The following is a 20,737-nucleotide window of genomic DNA, read 5'->3' on the forward strand; positions in this document are numbered from 1 at the left end:
TTAATGGCGTCTAATATGATGATGTATTGAATCTTTACAACTAGCTACTTATACAAATCGAGCGAAGGTTTACATGGTTTAAATACCACTAAAGATCATACAAGGACGGGATATCGATGAGAAGCAAATGCAAGGATGGAGGTGGGAATCGCCGGGGTCGTAAATAAAGTAAGTGGATGAAGCGTCGTTAAATATCGTGTCCAATCGTCAGTTCCGGGTTTATTGTGAATGGGGACATTTCACTGAGGGTGAAAGTGTTAGCACCAAGGTTTTAGTAGTATCTTCGGGCCATCACTGTACTTGCAAACAGGTACATGGCTGCTGCTGCGAATTCCATAACCAGGCCGAGGACGAGATACATCACCCAGTCACCGGTTACCGGGTTCATCTTTGAAAGCGTTCTGTTCACTGGGACGACAGTTCCATATAGATTACTGGAGGACCATGCGGCCATGATTCCGTATGCGATGCGAGTGCCAAGGAATGGCATTCCGATACCAATACCCCATAGAAGCTGTTTTATAGCAGCACAGTGAGCCAAATGCCAAGGAGGTAGTCGAGTGATACGCACATTTCGTCGATAGCTCCTGAGATGCCAGCGATAGGAGAACGTTCCGAAGAATGCCAGTACTAGTAATACCCAGACTCCCGCATAGACGCATGAGGATACTCGTCGGAGGGTGGTTCCGATGTCTGCGTCGTCGGGTGAGACAGGTGACCCGAGGATCCCTCCTGCGATAGCGAGGCCGAGTCCGATTAGAGTGATACCACCGAATGACCTGAAGATGACGGTGACTCGAGGGATTTCACTGTATGTATGTTGGCCGCTGAACCATGTCATTGGTATAATTAGTACGCGGAGTGAAGCATACGGTACGCAAGACGTACGCCATCCCCAGGAAGCCCAACGTTGATAGCAATAGTAATGATAGCGCTGAAGGTTCAAGGACGTAGGCCGCCGTTAGAGCGTCGAAATTGGGTTGCAACTGTCCTGCGAGAACGAGGGCGCCTCCAGCCATTCGTGCTTAACAATCAGAAGGGTTAGTAGAGAGTAGTTTAGAGATGTTTACCAGCACTCACCCATTGAGAATAGGCTCAGAAACAACCAGCCTGCATCTCTTCTCAATGCATACCGCACTACGAGGTAACTCGAAATGCCTGCTATGGGAGCATAGAATGCCAATTGTGCTGCTGCGATCTTTCCCCTGGTGTCGAGGGACATACTAAAGGTCGTAAAATTCGTGAGGTTTCTTTGAAGGAAAGTATCGCTGAGGAAGGAGAAGCCAAAGAAGCTTCAAGACCGAGCAAGTGCTTCTCCAGCGCCATGTTCGATATTTCCTTTTGGGGATCATTCGCGCCTCGTGTTTGATCGTGTCGTACACGTGACACCGCAGATTCGTTCTGGTCGTCTCGGCGGTCACCGGTGTCGGTAACAATGACCAGCGCCTGAAAATGAGGCTTCCCCGCCGTGTGCCTTGGGCATCGATAAGCGAGCTAGAGCAAGTCTGCTCTTGGATCTACAACGACGAGAACGACTATGAAGCAAAATCATTGGCGATAAACAGGGTGAGTCGGTGTCCAGGTCGTTCTGCTGGGTGGAATTGAATGCTTTGAGCCCAGTTATCAGCCTGGAAAGCAATTACGCCGTTACCTCATGCGTTGGACTCGACGCTCGCCATACTCGTCGTCGTGAATCAAGACAGGTTCCAGACGCAAGGAGCAACGTTACCCTTGCGACAGAGCTATGCAACAGCCATAATACGCTTGGTGAACGGTTTGGTTGATCCTCTCCAGCTGGGAGCTTTTGCACGCTCAATTGCCTCTATTGCGAAACAATTGGGTTTGCCGTCCTGGTTGGTTGAACTGCGACATGCGGCGACACACGAGGAATTACCTAGTCTCCCGGTTCTTCGAGAGGCCGCACGACAGGTGAGTGTAGACATGGAAGACCAACGACTTGAACCTGATCGACGCGTCTACAGTCGTTGTCATGGCTATTACACAATTACTTTTTGCCAACCTTGAACCCACTATCTTCGACCTCCCCAGTATCAACCTCACTGCGCCCTTTGAAACCGATTCTCAAACAATACAAAGAATACATGAAAACCGTTACTCGCGATGCATCTCTGGCGGCTCAATACAAACCGAGAATTACTTCTCTGATGAAAGACGTAGAAAGGTGGATTGCGGAGGCTGAGGTGGCGGCAAACATATCAATGGACGCCGTCGGTTGGGGCTCATCCCATTTTTCCGATGCAGCACCGCAGGAGCAGGACATCAAGGAGAGATGGGCACTGGAAAGGTTCTGCGACGACCTCCTTGAAAAGGGTGGGCTTGTCCCACTGTCAAAAAAGTGCGTCCTCGTTTACGCACGTTCCCCACAAACTCTCACACCTTACAATTTCTTTAGGAAACGATTGTCTCAAAAGGATCGATTTTGGCCCCCTGCGGCGACAATTGCTATCTGGGCACCTCTACTGCAGAACCTTCAAGACCTTCACGCAGACTTTGCATCTGTTCTCTCGCAAAGAATATGCTCTTATCTCTTGGCTCTTGCGAACCCAGACCCATCGGAAGACCACATACCGCTTGAGTCCCTTTCTGACCCAAGCTACGAAATGTGTTTAGCCCGATGGGTTCTGTGGCTGATCGAGGTGTGCACCCCGCAGGGGTCCCAGGATTACGACTTACGGCAAGAGGCAGTCACCGCTTTGTTACGGGGTTTGAGCTCTGCCTTTGCGAGCCCTACAAAGGCCAAATCTAGGTATGTGGGTTTTACTTTCACTCGGGACTCATTTCGCTAACTTGCGACCACAGTGCAATGCAGCTTTTGGAGGTCCTGTGTGAAGGCCAACCTGAACTACATGCAGCACTTGAACTACTGCGACAATCTGCGCCACCCACTCAGAGAAAGGTGACTATCGCACCTTTCTATTTCCTTGCGAAGCTAATACCTCTTTCCTAGGATTGGTCACCCTCCGACATTAACGTCATGCAAGATAGGCTCAACCTCCTGCAGCAGGAACAAACACTGTTGGTCTCAGTTGATAAGATGGAAACGTCGACGGAAGGTCGGGTCGTTTCATCTGATAGTGCAGGCGGATGGCGTCAATTAAGCCGTGGTAACTGGCGACCATGCCCAATTGGCATCTTTATTTCTTCCTGTTAGCCTGTGGTTTGATGCCAAATGTGATTGATTCCAGGACAGAGAAACCCTACACGCTTGAAGACCCAAGGAAGAAAGCAGAAGACAGAGGATGAGGAATTGTACTTGGATAAAGCAGGGGAAAGGTCAAAGGACTAGGTATCACCATGGTTCGGTGTTGGCTTAAACGGGAATTGGGAATATGGAACGGGAATGCAGGTTCGCTATCGCCGACCTTGCCGTTCTTGATGGGGATGGTGCGCTGGCTTGCGAATGTGATTCGGCCTTCTTTGCTGTTGGAGCATCGGAGGCAGGTCGCTGCCATCCGTTCGATTGCCTTCACTCTCCCTACGATTGTCACTCACGTTCCGCGACACAAGCTCGGGAGGTGGAGAATTCGCGGGGTACCTTGGAGGTAGTTCGACGATCTCCTGGCCTTCCTCGTGATATATCGTGACCGGCGGGGCGTTGTTATCATGGTGCAGAACATACACTGCTCCAGGATGAGGTTTCACTGCCGGCTGACCGACCGTTGAAGAGAACGTAGACAGGGATTGTGGTATGGGAAGGGGCGCCTCAGCGTTTGAATGGGGGGAACTTGGGACATTTCTCTGTCCGTCTTCAGTTGGGATTACGAAAGGCTCGACGTGGTATGGGCTTGATCCCAGTGAGTGGTGCCCTGCTCCTCCTGTTCCAACTGAACGGTCTGGGTAAGGTATTGGTGTCGTTGATTCTGGACGATGTTGAGAACGGTTGTGCCAGTTGAGGAGCGAAGAGTTATCCGCACCGGAAGAGAAGTCCAAAAATGCTTGTCTATCCCTTTCCTTCCTTCCCTTCCTTCGCATGACGCAAAACATCGACAACAATCCTACAAGGAGGCCAGCTGCCGATCCTCCCACACCGGCACCAATCGCTACAGCGGGTTCAACATGAGCACCAGTGCTTTTAATGGAACGCAGTTAACATGGTATACTCAGATTTGTATGGAGCTAAATAGGGGCCTCACCCACTTGAACTTCCGATAAGACACTCCGTTGTCCCCGGACCTCCGCTGTGTAGCAACCCATTGGCCCACATGTTCCCAGCAGAGTCGGCAACACTGATGAAGAACGAACTAGCCCATGACAAGGTGACTGTCCAGTTCATCGCTCCATCACCTGTTATGTTGTAAGGTGGGTGTAATGATGGCGCTATCTTCTTATCCCGTCAGAAGCGATGGTCGAGCATGTCCGGTACAGTGCTCACCGTAAACGTGTACGGGGGAGATCCTCCTTTCGGAACGACAGAAATGTCCGTGCACTGCTCGGCTCTCCATTTTAGTCTGCGCTAAGGGTGAAGGAACAGTAATTCAAGTTCTACCTGCTCGATCCATCCATACTGTGATATGGGTCCATTGTTCACGATTCCTTCAACCTCGAGTTGGGGGGGTAGAGTGACGTTGGCGCAAGTGGGGTCTTGCGAGGATAGGGACGGTGTGACTGTGTAGACATCTTGACAGCCCCCAGTGTTTCCGTTTTTGTCGAACTTCGGGCGACCGATATGAGCCCCTAAGAGGGTGGGAGGCGAAAGGGAACGCACCATGCATATTTGATAGAGGGTACCAGGGGGAAAAGGGACAGCCCAGTCCTACGAAATTGTGTCAGTCGGGTTGCTGGGTCTGTGGTCTCTGGTGCACGGACATAGCTGAGACGGTCGCCGGCGGGGATGACGATGGGCACGGTGTAGATTCTGAAGTCAGAGGAGAGAAAGCCATGAACACGGAGGATAATTCGAAATTTCATGGGCTTACGATGCATAGACCTGAAGGTAGTATGGTGGCACTGGGTTTGGACTTTGTACCAAATTAGCCGCGAAAAGACAAAGTTCCGAGGACAGCACATACCCCTGTGCTGGACCTCTCGACCATTTTATATTGATAGTTTCGCACTGTTCTAGCACAAAATGTCAACCTGTGGACGTCGGCAGAATGTGGCCTAAACTTTGCTCACGGGTTACTGGAACGGGATAGAGCTGAGCCGGTGGGTTCCAATCAAAGAAGAACGACTGTCGCCGGCAGTGGGGGCAATGGGTTCAGAACATTGCCAACAAGAGCAAGGGACTACTGCGCACCATTTCCAGATAGTCGACATATGTATCCCGCGTGCACAGGGTCCCCCTGGTTCCGAGTACAAGAATCAAGAGTGCAGATCGCTGGAGGATTGAGTAGAGGCCCATGATGGCAGGAAGTCGACAGTCGACCACGGTGGTTGCGGGCAAAGACAGAATGCTACGATGTTCCAGGACTCACGTCGCGCTAAATACGGACGGTCTCCAATGGCAGTGTCAATGGCAGGTATCTGATATTGACATTAAATAGCCGTGGACCTGAGGCGTTTAAGAGTTCGTTGCTTCACAAGTTGTTGATCACGTCTGATCACATCCATTCACTGATGACGGGTTGTGGTTCAGGGCTATTCGTGATCTTCGAGCTCGTTGGCCAACGACGACCTCAAAGATCTGAATGACGCGGCACCATATTCCCAGAAAAGAGGTCGACGGCGTTTATTAAGGGCGCAAGGCTGACTCGGAGCCCCGGAAAGCATATGCACGTGCACCGGTGACTATGGTAGCCCTGATGTCATTTCCTGGTTCTCACGTGTCCGAGGCGAGTCAAGGGACAAACGTCGACGAGTCTCTGGAAATCAGATTCTGACATCGTTCAAAGAACAGAAATTGAGATGGCCCGGCGCGATCTATCGCAACCGTATGGACAGGTCGGAGTTATAACTATCGGCCTTGACAGCGATCAAGATGTTATGAAGAGACTTGAAACAAGAGTTCCTGATTTTTGCTCAATTCTCGAAATTTTATGTACTTTAGTTGGTATCCATGCCTGCATGGAGGGATAGAAGCCAAATTACGGGCCATATCAACCAGAAAGTTGTACGAACGCCACCAATATTTATGATCCTCCGAAGGGTAGAGAATCTCAATCTCAATAGGCTAAGGTCCATCCCTCTGCCCTCCACTGGGACACTCGTAGAAGGACCCTCCACCTATCGAGTCACACCTCAGCCATGTATGAGATCTGTCCAGCTCCGAGTCCCTGTCACGGATAAAAGGGCAAGGGGCGGAGGTCCCTAGGAGTGTCGGGTTGTTCCCAACTCGAAACCTGCCTCACCCTTGATAATGCTAGAGTATGGCGTCTTCACTTGTCACTGCACTGTGTATGTCGAACTTCCGGGTGAAGAGTCGAATCTTGTTCACTCATCCGGGGTGGTAACTCCTATGGAAGATGACCGGGTGAAAAGTTGTTGATGATAAGCTTGATGACGATGAAGACCATTTCGTACTCGACTATATATTCTATACGCCCACCAGAGATCAGATTTTAAGCTAAAGCTTAATTATGAAGCAAAGATGGTTTCAATCCATTGAAATATTGTAACTTTGTAACGCAATTGAAGGCTTGAGGCAAGCTTTGAGGCCTGCCGAAGTAGGTTCTCCGGATGATCGACGGATCAAGAACATCACGTGGAGATGACGGATCAAGAATATCACGTGGAGCAGATGGCTTCGGAGACATGACACCATAACACACTACCAGGAATACCTTTGCCTTAGCCTTGCTTGAGTTGGTCAAGTCAGCTCTCGATGCGCAAATTCAACAGCCCCTTACCTCAGCCCCTGCCAAAGGAATGTACCAAAGCTGCAAAGATTTGTGAGTCTTTACTTAAAAGCCCAACCTCCGGCAAAGCTGACCTCTCGACAGTCCGCTCTTTCGTGGATAGCAGAAACAATGGACTCGATGGAGTCATCCCCCGCAACATCCTGGCTGAGGCGAAAGGCTTTGCCATTTTCACTATCTTCAAGGCGGGATTCATCTTTTCTGCAAGAGCAGGCAGCGGAGTCGTCATTGCGAAACGTGATGACGGATGTATGTCCTTCACACCGTAGTAGCAGGCCCAGACAACTGACTCAATCCCCGCTAGCCTGGTCAGCACCCAGTGCCATTGGAACTGGAGGGTTGGGAGTGGGAACACAGGCCGGTGCTGAAGTGACAGACTTCTTGGTCGTTTTGAACTCTCGATCCGTTCGTCGTCGTTCCTCTGATTGGCCAACTATGTTGCTAACTGATGCACAACACAGGCAGTCGTAAGTCACTTATGGTTCCATTGGACCTGGAGTGTTCTTACATTTGTATTAGAGCTCATTCATGTCGGCAGGATCGTTAACGTTTGGGGGAAATATGAGCATCGCCCTGGGTCCCCTGGGCCGCAATGGGGAAGCCTCCGGTGCTGTTAATACGAAGGGGAAAATGGCTGCAATGTGGGCACATCACCGAGTACCCTTGTGTGTGATAGCTTACTGACGTCTTGTTGGCGATCTACAGGTACAGCTATTCTAAAACCCGTGGATTATTCGGTGGTGTCTCTTTGGAAGGATCGGTCATCGTCGAGCGCCAAGATGCCAACGCACTCGCTTACAACTCTCCTGTTACCGCCAGGATGCTTCTTGGCGGAATGATCGACCCACCACCCTGGGCTACCCCACTGATACAGGCCCTTGATGCCTGCACCAGGTTTCCAGGATCTCGCGATTGGATCGAGGAGCACAATCGCCACACAGACCAACCCTACGTCTTTGGAACGAATGCGGGATTAACTCCTACCTTGTCGAGGGCACCATCTTCCTCTTCTTCGTTCTTCAGTAAGAGAAAGAAGGCCGAATTCCCACCTACGCATTGGATAGCACCACCCGAGGAAGAACAGTCATCTTCGAACAGCGGGATGACTGATCCCAGTTCAGCACGAGCGAGCTTTAAGCAGCAATTCGAGTCCGATTTTGACCCATTTCCTTCAACGTCACGAGGCAGCCGGGTTTCACGGCCTCCTTCATCGACGAACCCGTTTGCATCGCCGTCGAGCAGCAGCTCTCATATCCGTTCCAATTCTCTGTACATGCCAGCCACGACCTCAAACCAACAGGATTCATGGGACACACAGGATGACGTATTTTCTATGAATCGCTCGAAATCTTTTGCACATCGCCCCCTTCGGAGTAAGCCAGAGCTCAGCAGACCATTAACGCCAAACGAGGGTGTAGCCCGCGCTATAGCTTTGTTTGACTTCGATGCTGTCGAGGCAGGTACTTGTTGTTTCACTCGCCATTGCAGAGCGCTAATCGCCCTTCCGCTCACAGTCGGGGGACCTTTCGTTCTCGAAAGGAGACGTCATTACAGTAACCAAGATGACCGATATGGTTGATGACTGGTATTATTCTGTTATCCTCCCTGTAGTCATGAGACTGAATCAAGCTATTAGGTGGACTGGGAAGCTCAACGGCCGTCAGGGAATATTCCCTGCAAATTTCGTGGAATTGGCATGATCAACTAAAGGTGTCTAGAGTTGTTAACTTGAGCCGTAATTTACTAAATATGCATTAATCCACACATCGGACGTCGCCACTACAAATCATAATATGCTTGCATTGCCTCTTCACTGTCCATCTCATCATCAAAGTCGTCGAATTCGTCGCGCAGGGACGCTGGTGATCCCGCTTTGGTCCGGTACCAATGGAGAACCAGTGGATGTGCTTCCACTCTGAACAACATGGTCAGACCATTGCCAACGTTAAGGAAGCCAGATCACGTACTTGGAAGCCTCGAAGTTCAAGACTTGCAAGTGGTCCATAGAAGTGGCTCGTGAGAGGGCGACGTAGGCTAGAAAGATGGTCAGCTTGACTGCTGGCATCGGGAATAGCCATTAGTAGCCACCTTGGCCTTTCTCGAAGGTCTGCTTGAGGTCAACCTTGACTCGCTCAAGGGTCTGTCCCTGGGATTTGTGCACGCTGAGGGCCCAGGAAAGAATCAAAGGTATCTGAATCCGCTTGGCCTCGACCTCTCCTTCCGCATTGTTGACTGTAAAGTCCGCCGGAATGACCATCCGCTCGATGCCACCAACGAAACGGACGAGTGGCCACAGCATCAACCGTCGAGTAGCAGGAAGAGGGGCATTTGCAGACTCGGACACGATAACGATGTCGTCCTCTTCGTCCTCACCCGACTCGAAATCGTCGACATTAATGGGAGATTCCCGAGTCCCAGCTTTGGTTTTCTCGTTGTCAGAGGGGCGTTCTGCTTCGGCGATCGTGACATGTTCTTTGGCCGCCTCGTCAACGCTCATGAATTTGATCACGGTGCCCACAGAGCCGTTGACAAGTCGCCCTTGTTGAATATTCTGGACGAAGAGCCGGTTCAGCCAATGCAACGGACGAAAATCCCCTTCCTACCTTGACAAGCATCACTTGCGCTCCAACCTACATCAGTGAAAGTTCAGCGGATGGGAAGGTTTTTATTGCTCAAAAACGTACCTTCAGGGTGATGGACTTCGGCGCCAGAAGACGATCCAAAAGTTGCTCCATCTTGGCAGGGGAAGTAATCCTGCCATCCGCGTCTCTTCCGGGTATGTCTTGCGCGGCATACGTTCTGGCTTCACCCTGAAGCTGATTGAGTCTGGACTTATTGGCCTGGTCAACCTCACGCCGCGTAGAGTATCTGCGGAGTACAATCAGAGCCCAGTCAGTCATGTTCAACCTGGCAGGACATACAACTCGGTGGGCTCAATTCCATCCTTGTAAGTGACCTTTCGAGAAAGAGATCGGAAGGCTTGAATGGTGGCAGGTTTCATATTGCCCAATCGCATTTCGTTCAGCATATCCACAAAGGCTTAAAGGAGATTAATTGGTCGCCAAAAGGAAAGCTGTGACGTTCCAAACCTTGATCTTTCTGTCGAAAGACGCGTGTCAAGTGCATCATGGTCGGCACACAGGTGTCCCAGCAGTCTGCTTCAAAGGCAAATTTTGCGGGAGGTCCGTTTCTCCCACTTACGGGAGGGAGCTGGCAGAAATCACCGCATAGAACCAACTTCATTCCATTTGAATAACGGCGCTTTCTCTGTGAAGGTGGATCTCACCTGAATGCCTCCAAAGGGCAGGTCGTTGCGGCGAGTTCGTCTGGCAACCTCTTCCTGAAACAGTGTCGGTGCAGATGGGAGAAGACAATGCGAGAGGGAGTTACCAAGGTATCAAACAAGGAGCCGTCCAACATGGAAACTTTCGCAGAATTTGTTAGCCAGGGGACAACGAAGATGAGAAGTTGGTGCTCTTACTTTCATCAATAATCAACGTTCTCACTCGTTGCCAGCGTTCAAGTACAGGTCTAAATTTAGGCTGACCCCAGAATTTCCCAACCAGTTTGGCGGCAGATTCGTTGCCAATTCCAATACCCGCCCATGAGTGCAAAGTCGTCCCACCAATGTTGACCGAGGCTATACCGGTAGAGGCAGTAATTGCAACTTCCGGAGAATGAGAACCGCCGCAAAAAGAGATGATCTCCCTCAGCAACACCGATTTGCCCGTTCCTAAACCGGCTCAGCAACCTGAGATCAGCAGTTTGTGGCGAAACATTACCAGCGGATCCGGTGAAGAAGACGTTTTGGCCTGCTTTGACGCGGTCGAGCACTTGTGTTTGCTCTGGAGAAAGGACGATGGCAGCGCTTGGTTGGAGCTGAGGTTTGGCCTCAGGCAGCAGTTTTTGACTCGGTGATTTTTCCTTCGTCCGGTAGGCGCTTCCATGTGGCTGGAAGAATTCCTTCTTGAGTTCTTTACTTGAATGATCTGAAGAAAATCGGCACAATGCGTCACAGAAGTTAATCGCCAAACTACCCACCACCAAGCCAATTTTCCGCCTCCTTCCTGGTCTTAAAGCTTTTGTGCACAGCACCGGGGTATCTCGACACCTAGATAGGGTCGATGACCACGTTCTCACATCGTTTTCATAGGCACTCACTTTGTCCTTGCACTGAAGTTCAGACCATTAGCACAGTTGAAGAGGTGGGGCTCGTCCGACACGTACATCGTTCCAATTGTCATAGATTTGGGGACCGTCACGTCCAATTTGAACCGCGTACCACTTCTGGGCCTTTGCTTTGGGCATTCGAAAGCACTTACACTGCGCCCAAGTCGGTGGCAACTGTTCAACTAGAGAACCCGTGTTGATGGCGGTGAACTCATTTAAGCGCGTAACGATCACATGAAGCGTGTCACGGTGCCTTGGGAAAGTTGGCTGTCGTTATATAGGGGCCGCGGCGTTCGACATAGCCGCCTTTGGACTTTGACGTGTGGTACTGGCGTTCCATCTATACGTCGAAAATGCCTTCGGTTCGCATAAATCCCAGGGACGGCACGCACTTGAGCTACAGACAAGTCCAGGCCAAATGGCTGAAGGAACTGAGAGAAGCTCGGAAAGCTAGCAGGCTTCAGCAGGCAGCGCAAAACGACGCGACGGTTACTGACGCCAACAATTCGCCTTCGGGTGAGTACTGTCGTGGGGGCAACGATGTACTGCTATCTTACCTTTCGCAGAACAATCTACACTTCAGACAAACACGCCTCTGAGCACTGCGTTGGCTTCTCCGCAGCAGGCCTCTGCCGGCCCCAGTTCTACTGCAGTCGCCCATGTCGACGATCATCGAATGGGAAGTCCATCGCCGGATGACCACCAAGAGGGGATTTCTCCCGCTGTGCTTTCTTCAAACATACCTGCAGCGGTATCAACTCCATCCGGAGCTATTCAACTGTCCAAAGACCAGCGACGAATCCTTGATGAAGTAAAGAAGGGCAGAAACGTGTTCTTTACAGGACCAGCTGGTCCGTTTGGCCTGACTTGAACCCAGATCATCGCACTCATTTTGATCTGCCTCCCTACAGGAACAGGCAAGTCTGTGCTCCTAAGAGAGATAATTGCATGGGCAAGGAGTCACTACGGTGAAAAACAAGTCGCAGTAACCGCATCGACAGGAATTGCGGGGCTCAGCATCGGTGGCTCGACGGTTCACTCGTTTGCAGGCATTGGATTAGGCAAGGAATCTGCCGACAAAATCGCTTCAAAGATTTTGGACTCTCCAGGCAATGTCAAGAAACGGTGGAGGCAAACCAGAGTCATGGTCATCGATGAGAGTACGCGGTCATGTTATCCGAGATGACGCGCAGAATGCTGACGACCTTGCAGTCTCCATGCTCGATGGATCACTTTTTGACAAACTGGTGAGCAGATCGCACGGACATTGATAGCCCTAGGCTCACCCTGTAGTAGGATGAAATAGCTCGCATCGTTCGAGCTACAGATCGACCTTTCGGTGGCATTCAAGTCAGAGTTTTCCTTTCTGTGGCGTCGCGGGCTATCACTAATTCAATCCAACAGCTCGTCCTGACTGGCGACTTCTTCCAACTTCCGCCGGTCCCGGACAAAAGTCACAATTACGAAGGAAAGGCTACGTTCGCATTCGGGGCAAAACAGTGGCCCAGGTGCATCGGTCAGCCCATGTTCCTGCGCCAGGTCTTCCGTCAAACAGATAATAGTGAGAGAGCTTCCCCATCCAATGGTTTCTTCATCCGCTCAAATTGCGACCAGCTTTCATCGACTTACTCTCATCAATACGCCTCGGCAAGCTAGAGAACAGACACATTGAAATTTTGAATAGTCTGCAGCGGCCTATTCACTACACCGATGGTATCGGCCCTACTCATTTGTATGTGGATGAACCTTTTCGAACCCGAGGCTCTTACCGATGCGTTAGCAGGTACCCGAGAAAGGTCGAAGTAGAAGGGTTTAATAATAGGAAATTAACGGAGCTTCCAGGGCCCGAGTTCCAATACGAGTCGACAGATAGCGGAGGATACGATCCATTTGGAAATGTTGTCCCCGGTGATAGTGTACGCACTCTCCTGGAGAGGATGATCGCCCTCAGCAGCGTCACTCTCAAGGTACGCGACACCGGTTCAATGATACACGGGCGATAGTCTAACCTGCATGCATATACATAGATAGGTGCGCAGGTCATGTTAATCCAGGTAACAGCGCTCCGACTTCTACAACCCTTTCCCACTGATGAGATTTCGCAGAACGTCATCCAAGGAAAGTTGGTCAATGGAAGCACGGGCAAAGTAGTTGAATTTCTCACCATTCACGAAGCTTTGCAACGCGACATTGCCATTGCCGAACTCAACGAGAAGCCTCGCAGGCGACATCCTGGGAAAGATGCAAAGAAGAAGGAAGACCGATCCAAGGATGAGATTCTGGAAGACCTCACCCGACAAATCCAAGGGACAGCGCACGACTATGAGTTGCGCAGAATCAACAACAACGTCTTCAGTACGAGCCAGTATTGGCCCCTCGTCCGCTTTACGAACGGCATGGAGCTGCTTTGTGCGCCGCTGGCATTCACGGCACAAGGATTCATCGGAAACATCGAAGCACACAGGCTTCAAGTGCCTTTGATTCTGTCATGGGCTTTGTCTATTCACAAATCTCAGGGACAGACTTTAGACCGGGTGAAAGTTGACCTTGCCAGCGTGTTTGAGAACGGGCAAGGTGAGTCTTCTTACTTAGATCCCAGACATGATATGCTGAACTCCCCGACAGCATACGTCGCTCTGTCCAGAGCAAGGACGATGGAAGGCTTGGAGGTGGTGAACTTTGACCCTTCCAAGTAAGTGAACTCGCTTCGGGACGCCGACCACTCGCATGACGAACCCCGTTTTTAGGATCAGGGCTGACCCAAGGGTTGCAGCATGGCAGGAATTCTACACCTCGTTAGGATGTGATGACGATGATTTCATGGACAGCGAGGAGGCCATGCGTAGCTACTGGGACACCGATTGACATCGATCGCGCATATTTTGACTAATTTACTGATATTTATTCACGAATAGCGTACGCAACATATTTTTCGCAACATTCTAATCATTCTAATGCATCTATGGACCTTGAACTTGATCGACAGAACCTTATGCGATGGGATGACCCGGTTGCTCGGCCATCACAGTGAACACGTGATCCGTTGATGAGAGACGCGTGGAAATGTCAGTTCGCGTTTCCCAGGTCGTGTTGCTTCGAAAGTCCACTCGAAAATCAACTAGAAAGATTCGGTGATAAAACTTTATTGACTCAGGTCGAAGCGCAGCCGATTCCGAAAAGCCCTTATATTCGTTCAATTTAGAGCTTATCGCTCCCTATTCCCTTCGCCATGAGCGCTGTGTGGTTTCCTCAACAACCACTCTCCTCTGTGTTGTCGTTGCCGGGCGCTCTCGGGCTCCCAAACGCCTGCAAAACCGGGCACACAAGGTAAAGTCAGCATCGCTTGCAGCAAGGCAGAGACTGACAACGCGCGTTGTTCAGCATTTGGGGCAACTCGCTACTTATTCCGGTTGGCGCTGCCCTGGTGTCCTTGACCATCCTCGTACTGCACGTTATCATCGCATCGGGCCGGATACAACGGAGCTGGGTACGCCTCAGGAGGGCCGACCCGACGGAAAGCACGCCAGATGACGGTTCCACCGTCAGCCCAGGTGAAGAAGCAAACATCGTCAGTGACTTTTCTGAACATGTCAAATTACATGGTGGTGCTACCATTTTCGCCTTCCGAGTCCTTCGCCTCCTTGCCTGTATTGCACTGCTTGGTCTGTTCGTTTACAGCTCAATTTTGGACGAACAAAGCTCGCTCTATGTCATATTCGGCGACAAGAAGAAGAAAGGTGGTCGAAAGCACAGAGACAAAACCCCACCTAAGCTCACTGAGCAAGAGTGGATAGACATGATGTTGTCCATGACCAGTGTAAGCTACAAAACCTACGACCGTCTCCTCTTCTAACCAATGACATGTAGTTCTATTTGGTGTCTCTTGCCACCGTTGTACTTGCTGCGACTCCACGATGGTCGCGGATCGCAAACCATCATCTAACCCTGGTCCTATTCGCATTTCTCGCAGTCTACGTCTCTCGAGATGTTTATCCCTTGATCACATTTAATGAAATTCCAATGGATCAAGCGGAGGGTTGGGTCTTGTGGGCGAAAGTCGGTTCACTATTCTTAAGCGCTTGCATAGTCCCACTCTTCATTCCTCGTCAATATACCCCGATCTACCCCGAGGTGCGGCCAGTAGGTTATCGAAATGCCGCTGATATGCTCACATTGACTTACAGGAGCCGACTACAGCCAATCCCGAACAAACCACATCCCTTTTCTCCTTAGCCACATATTCTTTCCTTGACCCGGTCATTGTTGTCGCTAATAAACTTCCGACCCTCCCGTCCGACCTACTACCGCCCCTCGCCGACTATGATAGCGCAAAGCATCTCAAATCTCGGAGTTTCCCAGTAAGACATACTTCAGGGCTCTTTCAGGCTTCCGCACTGATTATATTCGTAGCATGTCGATGCATTTTCAAGGGCTCACAAGCGCCATATCTTCTTTGGCTTAATGCGCGTGTTTCGTACAGAGTACATGATCCTTGGCTTCATGATGTTGGTCCAGGTCCTCGCTGGCTTCGCTTCTCCGCTAGGCGTGAAGTATCTTCTTCGGTGAGTCTTTTTATCGTGATTGGCCAGGGCGCCGCTGATTTGTCGTTCAGTTACATCGAAACGAATGGCGCTGGAGCCACCATAAAACCCTGGTTCTGGATTCTGTGGCTCTTTCTAGGCCCTTTCATCGCCTCCCTCGCCTTCCAATGGTATATCTTTATAGCGGCGAGTACATTGCAGCAATGCTCATTTCCCTATCTGACTTAACTTCAACAGACCAGAACCTTAGTGCGCACTGAAGGGATCCTCACCCAATTAATTTTCGAACATGCGCTTCGCATACGAGTGAAAGCGGAGGCGCCGGAAGATCTTGCCACGAAGACACCGGGCCCAGTGACGCCAGACTCGGCATCAGCCCCCGGAACTCCTATCGAACCTAGCGAACTTGGAACGGATCACTCTCACCTTGCAACTGATAGCACTCTTGTTGCCAGCTCTTCGGAAGGGACGTTCAAACCCACTGGTTCCGATAGTGGCACCGATGCTGCTTTAGATGCTGCTTCAATGAAACCAGCATCCCAACACGATGATGGGTCCAGCAACGCCCAAAATCTTGTTGGAAAAATCAACAACTTGGTCACAACTGATTTGAACAACATTGTCGACGCCAGGGACTTCCTCTATATTGTGATTTGGATCCCCCTCCAAATTACACTCTGCATCGTCTTCCTCTACAATGTTTTGGGATGGAGGTAAGTGGTCGTCAGGTTCTGTCGGAGGAGTTTTCTTTAAGAGAATTTGCGTGGCATAGTTCTTTTGTCGGCCTGGCCGCTATGCTCTTGCTGTTCCCTGTTCCGAGTTACGTTGCCAAACTGATGCAAGACGTCCAAACTGCTCGCCTTAAGAAGACTGACGCCCGTGTCGAGATTGTGTCGGAAGGTGCGCTCCTATCTTACTTGTCCTTGTTGTGCTACTTAACATACTCCCGCTAGCTATGAATGTCGTGCGCATGATCAAGCTTTTTGGCTGGGAGAAGAAAATGAATGACCGGATCGCAGAAAAAAGGGAGGTCGAACTCTATTATCTATGGAAGCGAAACATGTTGGAATTGGTAAACGGATCGTTGAAGTGAGTTGGGATTAACGATGTCGTCTTCGAAACGCAGGAGCTTACTACCCCCCTTTAGCTACCTGATCCCTGTGTGCACCATGATCTCCACATATGCAGTTTTGTAAGATGATATTCTTTCGGTTTTCCGGTCTTAATACTGATTCCGTTCTCCAGTGTCAGTGCATCCCGTTGGACCCAATCCTGGTTACTGACACCTTTCCAAAGACCACTGTGATGAAGCGGGAGCTCACCGCCTCCATCGTCTTCAGCTCGATGACTGTCTTCGACATGCTACGAGAACAACTGAACATCACCTTTTGGTCACTCACGAAGATCATTGCTGGAAGGGTATCCTTGGACCGAGTCAACGACTTCTTGAACAATGTTAGTTGGTTCCCTCCTTCAAGAATTGTTGATTGACAGTGCCCTCCTGCAGACCGAGCTGCTTGATCAATTCGCCGATAGCAAGGAACCTTCGATCGTTCCCCCTAGTCTCGTCACTGAGTCCCAGGAAATTGGTTTCCATGATGCCTCATTCGCATGGTCGCGGGATACCACTGGTTCCTTGACACCCTCGAAGCGCCAATTCAGGCTCAAGATTGAAAATGACCTCTTCTTTCCCCGTGGTCAGCTATCCATCATCATCGGTCCAACAGGTTCAGGAAAGACATCACTTTTGATGGCCTTGTTAGGTTCGACTTTGATTTATTTATTCAACAGCTGCAACACTTCTCTAACTTCTTACGACGTAGGCGAGATGCACTTCGTCCCAATGGCCCCAGATTCCTGGTTCAGCCTGCCCAGATCTGGGGGTATTGCGTACGCTGCCCAAGAATCCTGGGTTCAAAATGAAACTATCCGGGTAAGAGGCAAAATTCAAATGTCTTCGGCGCTCGTTCTTTGACTAGTGCTCCTGAAGGAAAACATTCTTTTCGGGGCACCCTACGACGAGGAGAGGTATAACAAGGTCATTTACCAATGTAGCCTGGCTCGCGACCTGAGCCTATTCGAGGCAGGAGACCAAACAGAGGTCGGCGAAAAGGGCCTTACGCTCAGTGGTGGCCAAAAGGCGAGAATTACTCTCGCTCGTGCAATCTACTCGCGGGCAGAGATCCTACTGCTCGATGACGTCCTTGCTGCCCTTGAGTATGTCTTCACGTGTTACATTTGTTGTCCATCAAGGATGATGACCTAACCTTTCCGCTAGTGTACACACTTCGAAATGGATCGTGGAGAAATGTTTCGCTGGAGACTTGGTGAAAGGAAGGACTATGATACTGGTGGTACGTGGAACCTTTATTGGGTTACAGACAAACAAACAACCTCATGATCTTGAAAGACGCACAACGTCGCCCTTGCCAGTTCTGTTGCCGAATTCGCCGTCTCACTTGGTGGAGATGGGAAAGTGTTAGCGCAGGGTCCAATTTCTGAAGTCGTTAAACATGACAAGCGACTGATTAAACAAGTCAACGAGGAAGAACGGATTCTCCATAAATCGGAAGAGGAAATCGACCCCAAGGGCAAAGCACCACCAGATTCTGCAGACGGGAAGTTGATTGTTGAAGAAGAAGTTGAGGAAGGCCATGTCAGCTGGAGCGCTGGTAAGCATTGGGTCATTCTTCTCCAGGGACCGCTGCAAGCCGTCTTGACATCGCATTTCTTTAGTCAAGATGTTTTTCTCCGCAATGGGAGGTGTGAAGCGCCCGCAGATGTTCTTCATACTCTACATGACTGGGATCGTGCTCTGCGAAGTTGTATCGGTCGCTCAGACATGGTGGTTAGGCTACTGGGCCTCCCAATACAGTATCCACCCCCCTTCAGAAGTCCCTGTGTCGTGGTACGCTGGTCACTGAACTTGTTTCCCTTTATTTTGTTTGATTAACTAAATTCTTCTAGGTACCTGGGATTCTACGGTTGGTTTAAACTCAAGTCGTATCTGCACCGGAATGCGCTAACTATGGTGCTTAGGTGCCTTGCTACTAGTTGGTTCCATTGCATACGCGTCCTCCTACGCTTACTACATCATCGGTTCAATCAGAGCATCTCGGACTCTTCACAAGCAACTCCTCGAGGCCGTTCTTGGGACCACTCTCAGGTAAAGACAGTGGCCGACGCAGAATGTGCCATACTCACAATATTCCAGATGGCTCGATACGACACCCATATCCCGAGTGATCACGCGGTGCACCCAAGACATTCGCACAGGTATGTCGCGCCTGTCTACGCGTCGGATATCGAAACTAACGATGCACTAGTTGACGGGCCCCTAGCTGATCAGCTTTGGTATTTGAGCGAGATGACCTACTCTATGCTAATCAAATTCGGCGCCGTCCTTCTGTTTACCCCTGTGTTCCTGCTACCCGGCATCATTGTGGCTACCCTCGGCGGATGGTGTGGTCAAATCTATATCAAAGCCCAACTGTCGGTGAAGCGGGAGATGTCGAATGCGAAGGCGCCAGTCCTTGGACAGTATGTACACAGCAACACCGAACTCTCATCGGCAACTGACAACATGCCCACAGTTTCGGCGCTGCTATTGCTGGTTTAAGTATGTACCACTCAACCTTCCTGTCGTAATGCTCCCTGTTCCTAATTCACTCCCAGCATCCCTCCGTGCATACGGAGCCCAGCAAGCCTTCATCGAGGAATCGTTGAAAAGGATCAATCGTTATACCAGGGCAGCGCGGGTTTTCTACAATCTCAACCGATGGATTTGCATCCGTGTCGATGTCTTGGGAGGGTTGTTTGCCTCCAGCCTGGCCGCGTATCTAATCTATTTCCGGGATCACAGTGCCTCCAACATTGGATTTTCCTTGAACATGGCTGGTAAGCCAATTGGTCACGATCAGAGTCCACCTATCTATCTCACATTCCCTTTCGCATAGTCGGGTTCAGTACCATGATTCTGTGGTGGATCAGAATAGTGAACGAGTTCGAAGTTCAGGGAAACAGGTATGGCGCTTCCTTGGGCAAGTAAAGTCTCATTTACATATTCGCTGTCAGTCTGGAGCGAATTGGCCAGTACACATCGATTGAACAAGAGCCAAAACCCACCCTTGACGGCATTCCTCCAGCGTACTGGCCTGCAGAAGGCAGTTTGCATGTCGAGAACCTGTCCGCGCGGTACTCGCCTGACGGACCGAAGGTGTTGCGCGATCTATCTTTTGACATCCGATCTGGTGAAAGGGTTGGAGTTGTCGGACGAACAGGATCGGGGAAGAGCTCCCTTACCCTCGCCCTTCTGCGGTGCATCTTTACAGAGGGCAAAGTCGTCTATGCCGGCAAAGACACGAATTCCCTCAACCTGGATGCGTTGCGCTCAAACATTACCATCATTCCTCAGATTGTACGTCCGTTTGACCGCGACTGCTGATCATCCACTGACTTGAACACTAGCCCGAATTGCTCAGCGGAAGCTTACGGCAAAATCTGGACCCATTTGACCAATACGACGACGCCTTGCTCAACGACGCGTTACGATCAGCCGGTCTTTTCTCATTGCAAGAAGGGGTGGAAGAGGGCAAACTTACACTTGACTCTGCCATTTCGAGCGGAGGCGGTAACCTCTCGGTCGGCCAGCGGCAGATCATTGCCCTTGCACGTGCGATTATCCGGGGAAGCAAGCTGTTGATTCTTGATGAAGGCAAGTCGCTGTGGCCAAGATGGATTGTGCTGAGACTGACCCATTTTTCTTCCTTATAGCAACTTCGGCCATTGGTATAGGGTTTCTTTGCCGTGATTTCTTACACGCCCTCATGTTAACGCATTTCAGATCACAAAACTGATGCTGTCATTCAATCCTCGCTGAGAAATGGCCTTGGTAGGGATGTAACGGTCCTAACTGTGGCACACAGGCTACAGACGATCATTGACGCCGACAGGATTGTAAGTTCCGCTCTCTTCCAATAGTGGCACTACTGAACCTGAGGAATCGTGCAGATGGTCCTTGATGCAGGACAAATTGTAAGTACACCTTGGTCAACCTTTCCCTCGTATTCTTTGACGATGCCGCCCAGGTCGAATTTGATAAACCTTCAGAGTTGCTGAAGAACCCCAGCAGCAAGTTACGCGCTTTGGTTGAAGAATCTGGGGACCGGGAGACGTTGATGTCTTTGGCGGGATATGAGGGGTGATTTATTC

At 50.5% G+C, this 20,737-nt stretch overlaps 7 protein-coding genes across 7 annotated transcripts; 4 read left to right on the forward strand and 3 right to left on the reverse strand.

Moving 5' to 3' along the window:
* Nucleotides 1-271: 271 nt before the first annotated feature.
* Nucleotides 272-1,242, reverse strand: CC1G_01681 (hypothetical protein; the record flags this gene model as incomplete). The annotated part of the gene is made up of 4 exons (XM_001828949.2): nt 1,081-1,242; nt 889-1,024; nt 572-827; nt 272-514 (listed from the first exon to the last, which is right to left on the reverse strand). The coding sequence occupies exons 1-4, from the start codon at nt 1,220-1,222 to the stop codon at nt 272-274; spliced, it is 777 nt and encodes a 258-aa protein (XP_001829001.1). The 5' UTR covers nt 1,223-1,242.
* A 210-nt stretch (nt 1,243-1,452) lies between these two features.
* On the forward strand, nt 1,453-3,264 carry CC1G_01682 (LAS1; the record flags this gene model as incomplete). The annotated part of the gene is made up of 7 exons (XM_001828950.2): nt 1,453-1,566; nt 1,621-1,929; nt 1,983-2,356; nt 2,414-2,767; nt 2,821-2,917; nt 2,969-3,125; nt 3,173-3,264. 7 exons carry the CDS (start codon nt 1,453-1,455, stop codon nt 3,262-3,264), a joined length of 1,497 nt encoding a protein of 498 aa, XP_001829002.2.
* A 108-nt stretch (nt 3,265-3,372) lies between these two features.
* On the reverse strand, nt 3,373-5,384 carry CC1G_01683 (hypothetical protein; the record flags this gene model as incomplete). The annotated part of the gene is made up of 10 exons (XM_001828951.2): nt 5,258-5,384; nt 5,137-5,191; nt 5,031-5,079; nt 4,938-4,979; nt 4,828-4,876; nt 4,727-4,774; nt 4,508-4,672; nt 4,394-4,447; nt 4,155-4,342; nt 3,373-4,090 (listed from the first exon to the last, which is right to left on the reverse strand). The coding sequence occupies exons 1-10, from the start codon at nt 5,360-5,362 to the stop codon at nt 3,373-3,375; spliced, it is 1,473 nt and encodes a 490-aa protein (XP_001829003.2). The 5' UTR covers nt 5,363-5,384.
* Nucleotides 5,385-6,781: 1,397 nt separating this feature from the next.
* On the forward strand, nt 6,782-8,515 carry CC1G_01684 (SH3 domain-containing protein; the record flags this gene model as incomplete). The annotated part of the gene is made up of 7 exons (XM_001828952.2): nt 6,782-6,848; nt 6,900-7,064; nt 7,120-7,220; nt 7,277-7,282; nt 7,335-7,480; nt 7,521-8,275; nt 8,370-8,515. The coding sequence occupies 7 exons, from the start codon at nt 6,782-6,784 to the stop codon at nt 8,513-8,515; spliced, it is 1,386 nt and encodes a 461-aa protein (XP_001829004.2).
* Nucleotides 8,516-8,594: 79 nt separating this feature from the next.
* Nucleotides 8,595-11,123, reverse strand: CC1G_13681 (DNA repair and recombination protein pif1; the record flags this gene model as incomplete). The annotated part of the gene is made up of 14 exons (XM_002912103.1): nt 8,595-8,730; nt 8,783-8,849; nt 8,904-9,366; nt 9,419-9,445; nt 9,500-9,683; nt 9,737-9,854; nt 9,905-10,052; nt 10,102-10,155; nt 10,206-10,240; nt 10,297-10,548; nt 10,598-10,804; nt 10,857-10,926; nt 10,977-10,988; nt 11,043-11,123. The coding sequence occupies 14 exons, from the start codon at nt 11,121-11,123 to the stop codon at nt 8,595-8,597; spliced, it is 1,854 nt and encodes a 617-aa protein (XP_002912149.1).
* Nucleotides 11,124-11,338: 215 nt separating this feature from the next.
* Nucleotides 11,339-13,850, forward strand: CC1G_01687 (DNA repair and recombination protein pif1; the record flags this gene model as incomplete). Its single annotated transcript, XM_001828955.2, has 12 exons — nt 11,339-11,501; nt 11,552-11,836; nt 11,897-12,145; nt 12,198-12,232; nt 12,282-12,335; nt 12,390-12,546; nt 12,600-12,717; nt 12,769-12,952; nt 13,013-13,039; nt 13,091-13,559; nt 13,611-13,677; nt 13,733-13,850. 12 exons carry the CDS (start codon nt 11,339-11,341, stop codon nt 13,848-13,850), a joined length of 1,926 nt encoding a protein of 641 aa, XP_001829007.2.
* Nucleotides 13,851-14,214: 364 nt separating this feature from the next.
* On the forward strand, nt 14,215-20,730 carry CC1G_01688 (ATP-binding cassette transporter; the record flags this gene model as incomplete). The annotated part of the gene is made up of 31 exons (XM_001828956.2): nt 14,215-14,312; nt 14,367-14,802; nt 14,853-15,021; nt 15,073-15,116; nt 15,170-15,343; nt 15,396-15,547; nt 15,598-15,716; nt 15,777-16,239; nt 16,299-16,426; nt 16,480-16,615; nt 16,674-16,686; nt 16,823-16,981; nt 17,034-17,289; nt 17,350-17,459; nt 17,517-17,743; nt 17,805-17,880; nt 17,937-18,198; nt 18,263-18,434; nt 18,494-18,510; nt 18,566-18,692; nt 18,741-18,802; nt 18,853-19,066; nt 19,120-19,145; nt 19,202-19,423; nt 19,483-19,549; nt 19,601-19,943; nt 19,994-20,198; nt 20,300-20,314; nt 20,370-20,482; nt 20,537-20,560; nt 20,614-20,730. 31 exons carry the CDS (start codon nt 14,215-14,217, stop codon nt 20,728-20,730), a joined length of 4,746 nt encoding a protein of 1,581 aa, XP_001829008.2.
* Between the last annotated feature and the right edge of the window lie 7 nt (nt 20,731-20,737).

This window comes from Coprinopsis cinerea (genome assembly GCF_000182895.1).
Source record: "Coprinopsis cinerea okayama7#130 chromosome 1 map unlocalized cont3.1, whole genome shotgun sequence".
Lineage (NCBI taxonomy): Eukaryota > Fungi > Basidiomycota > Agaricomycetes > Agaricales > Psathyrellaceae > Coprinopsis > Coprinopsis cinerea.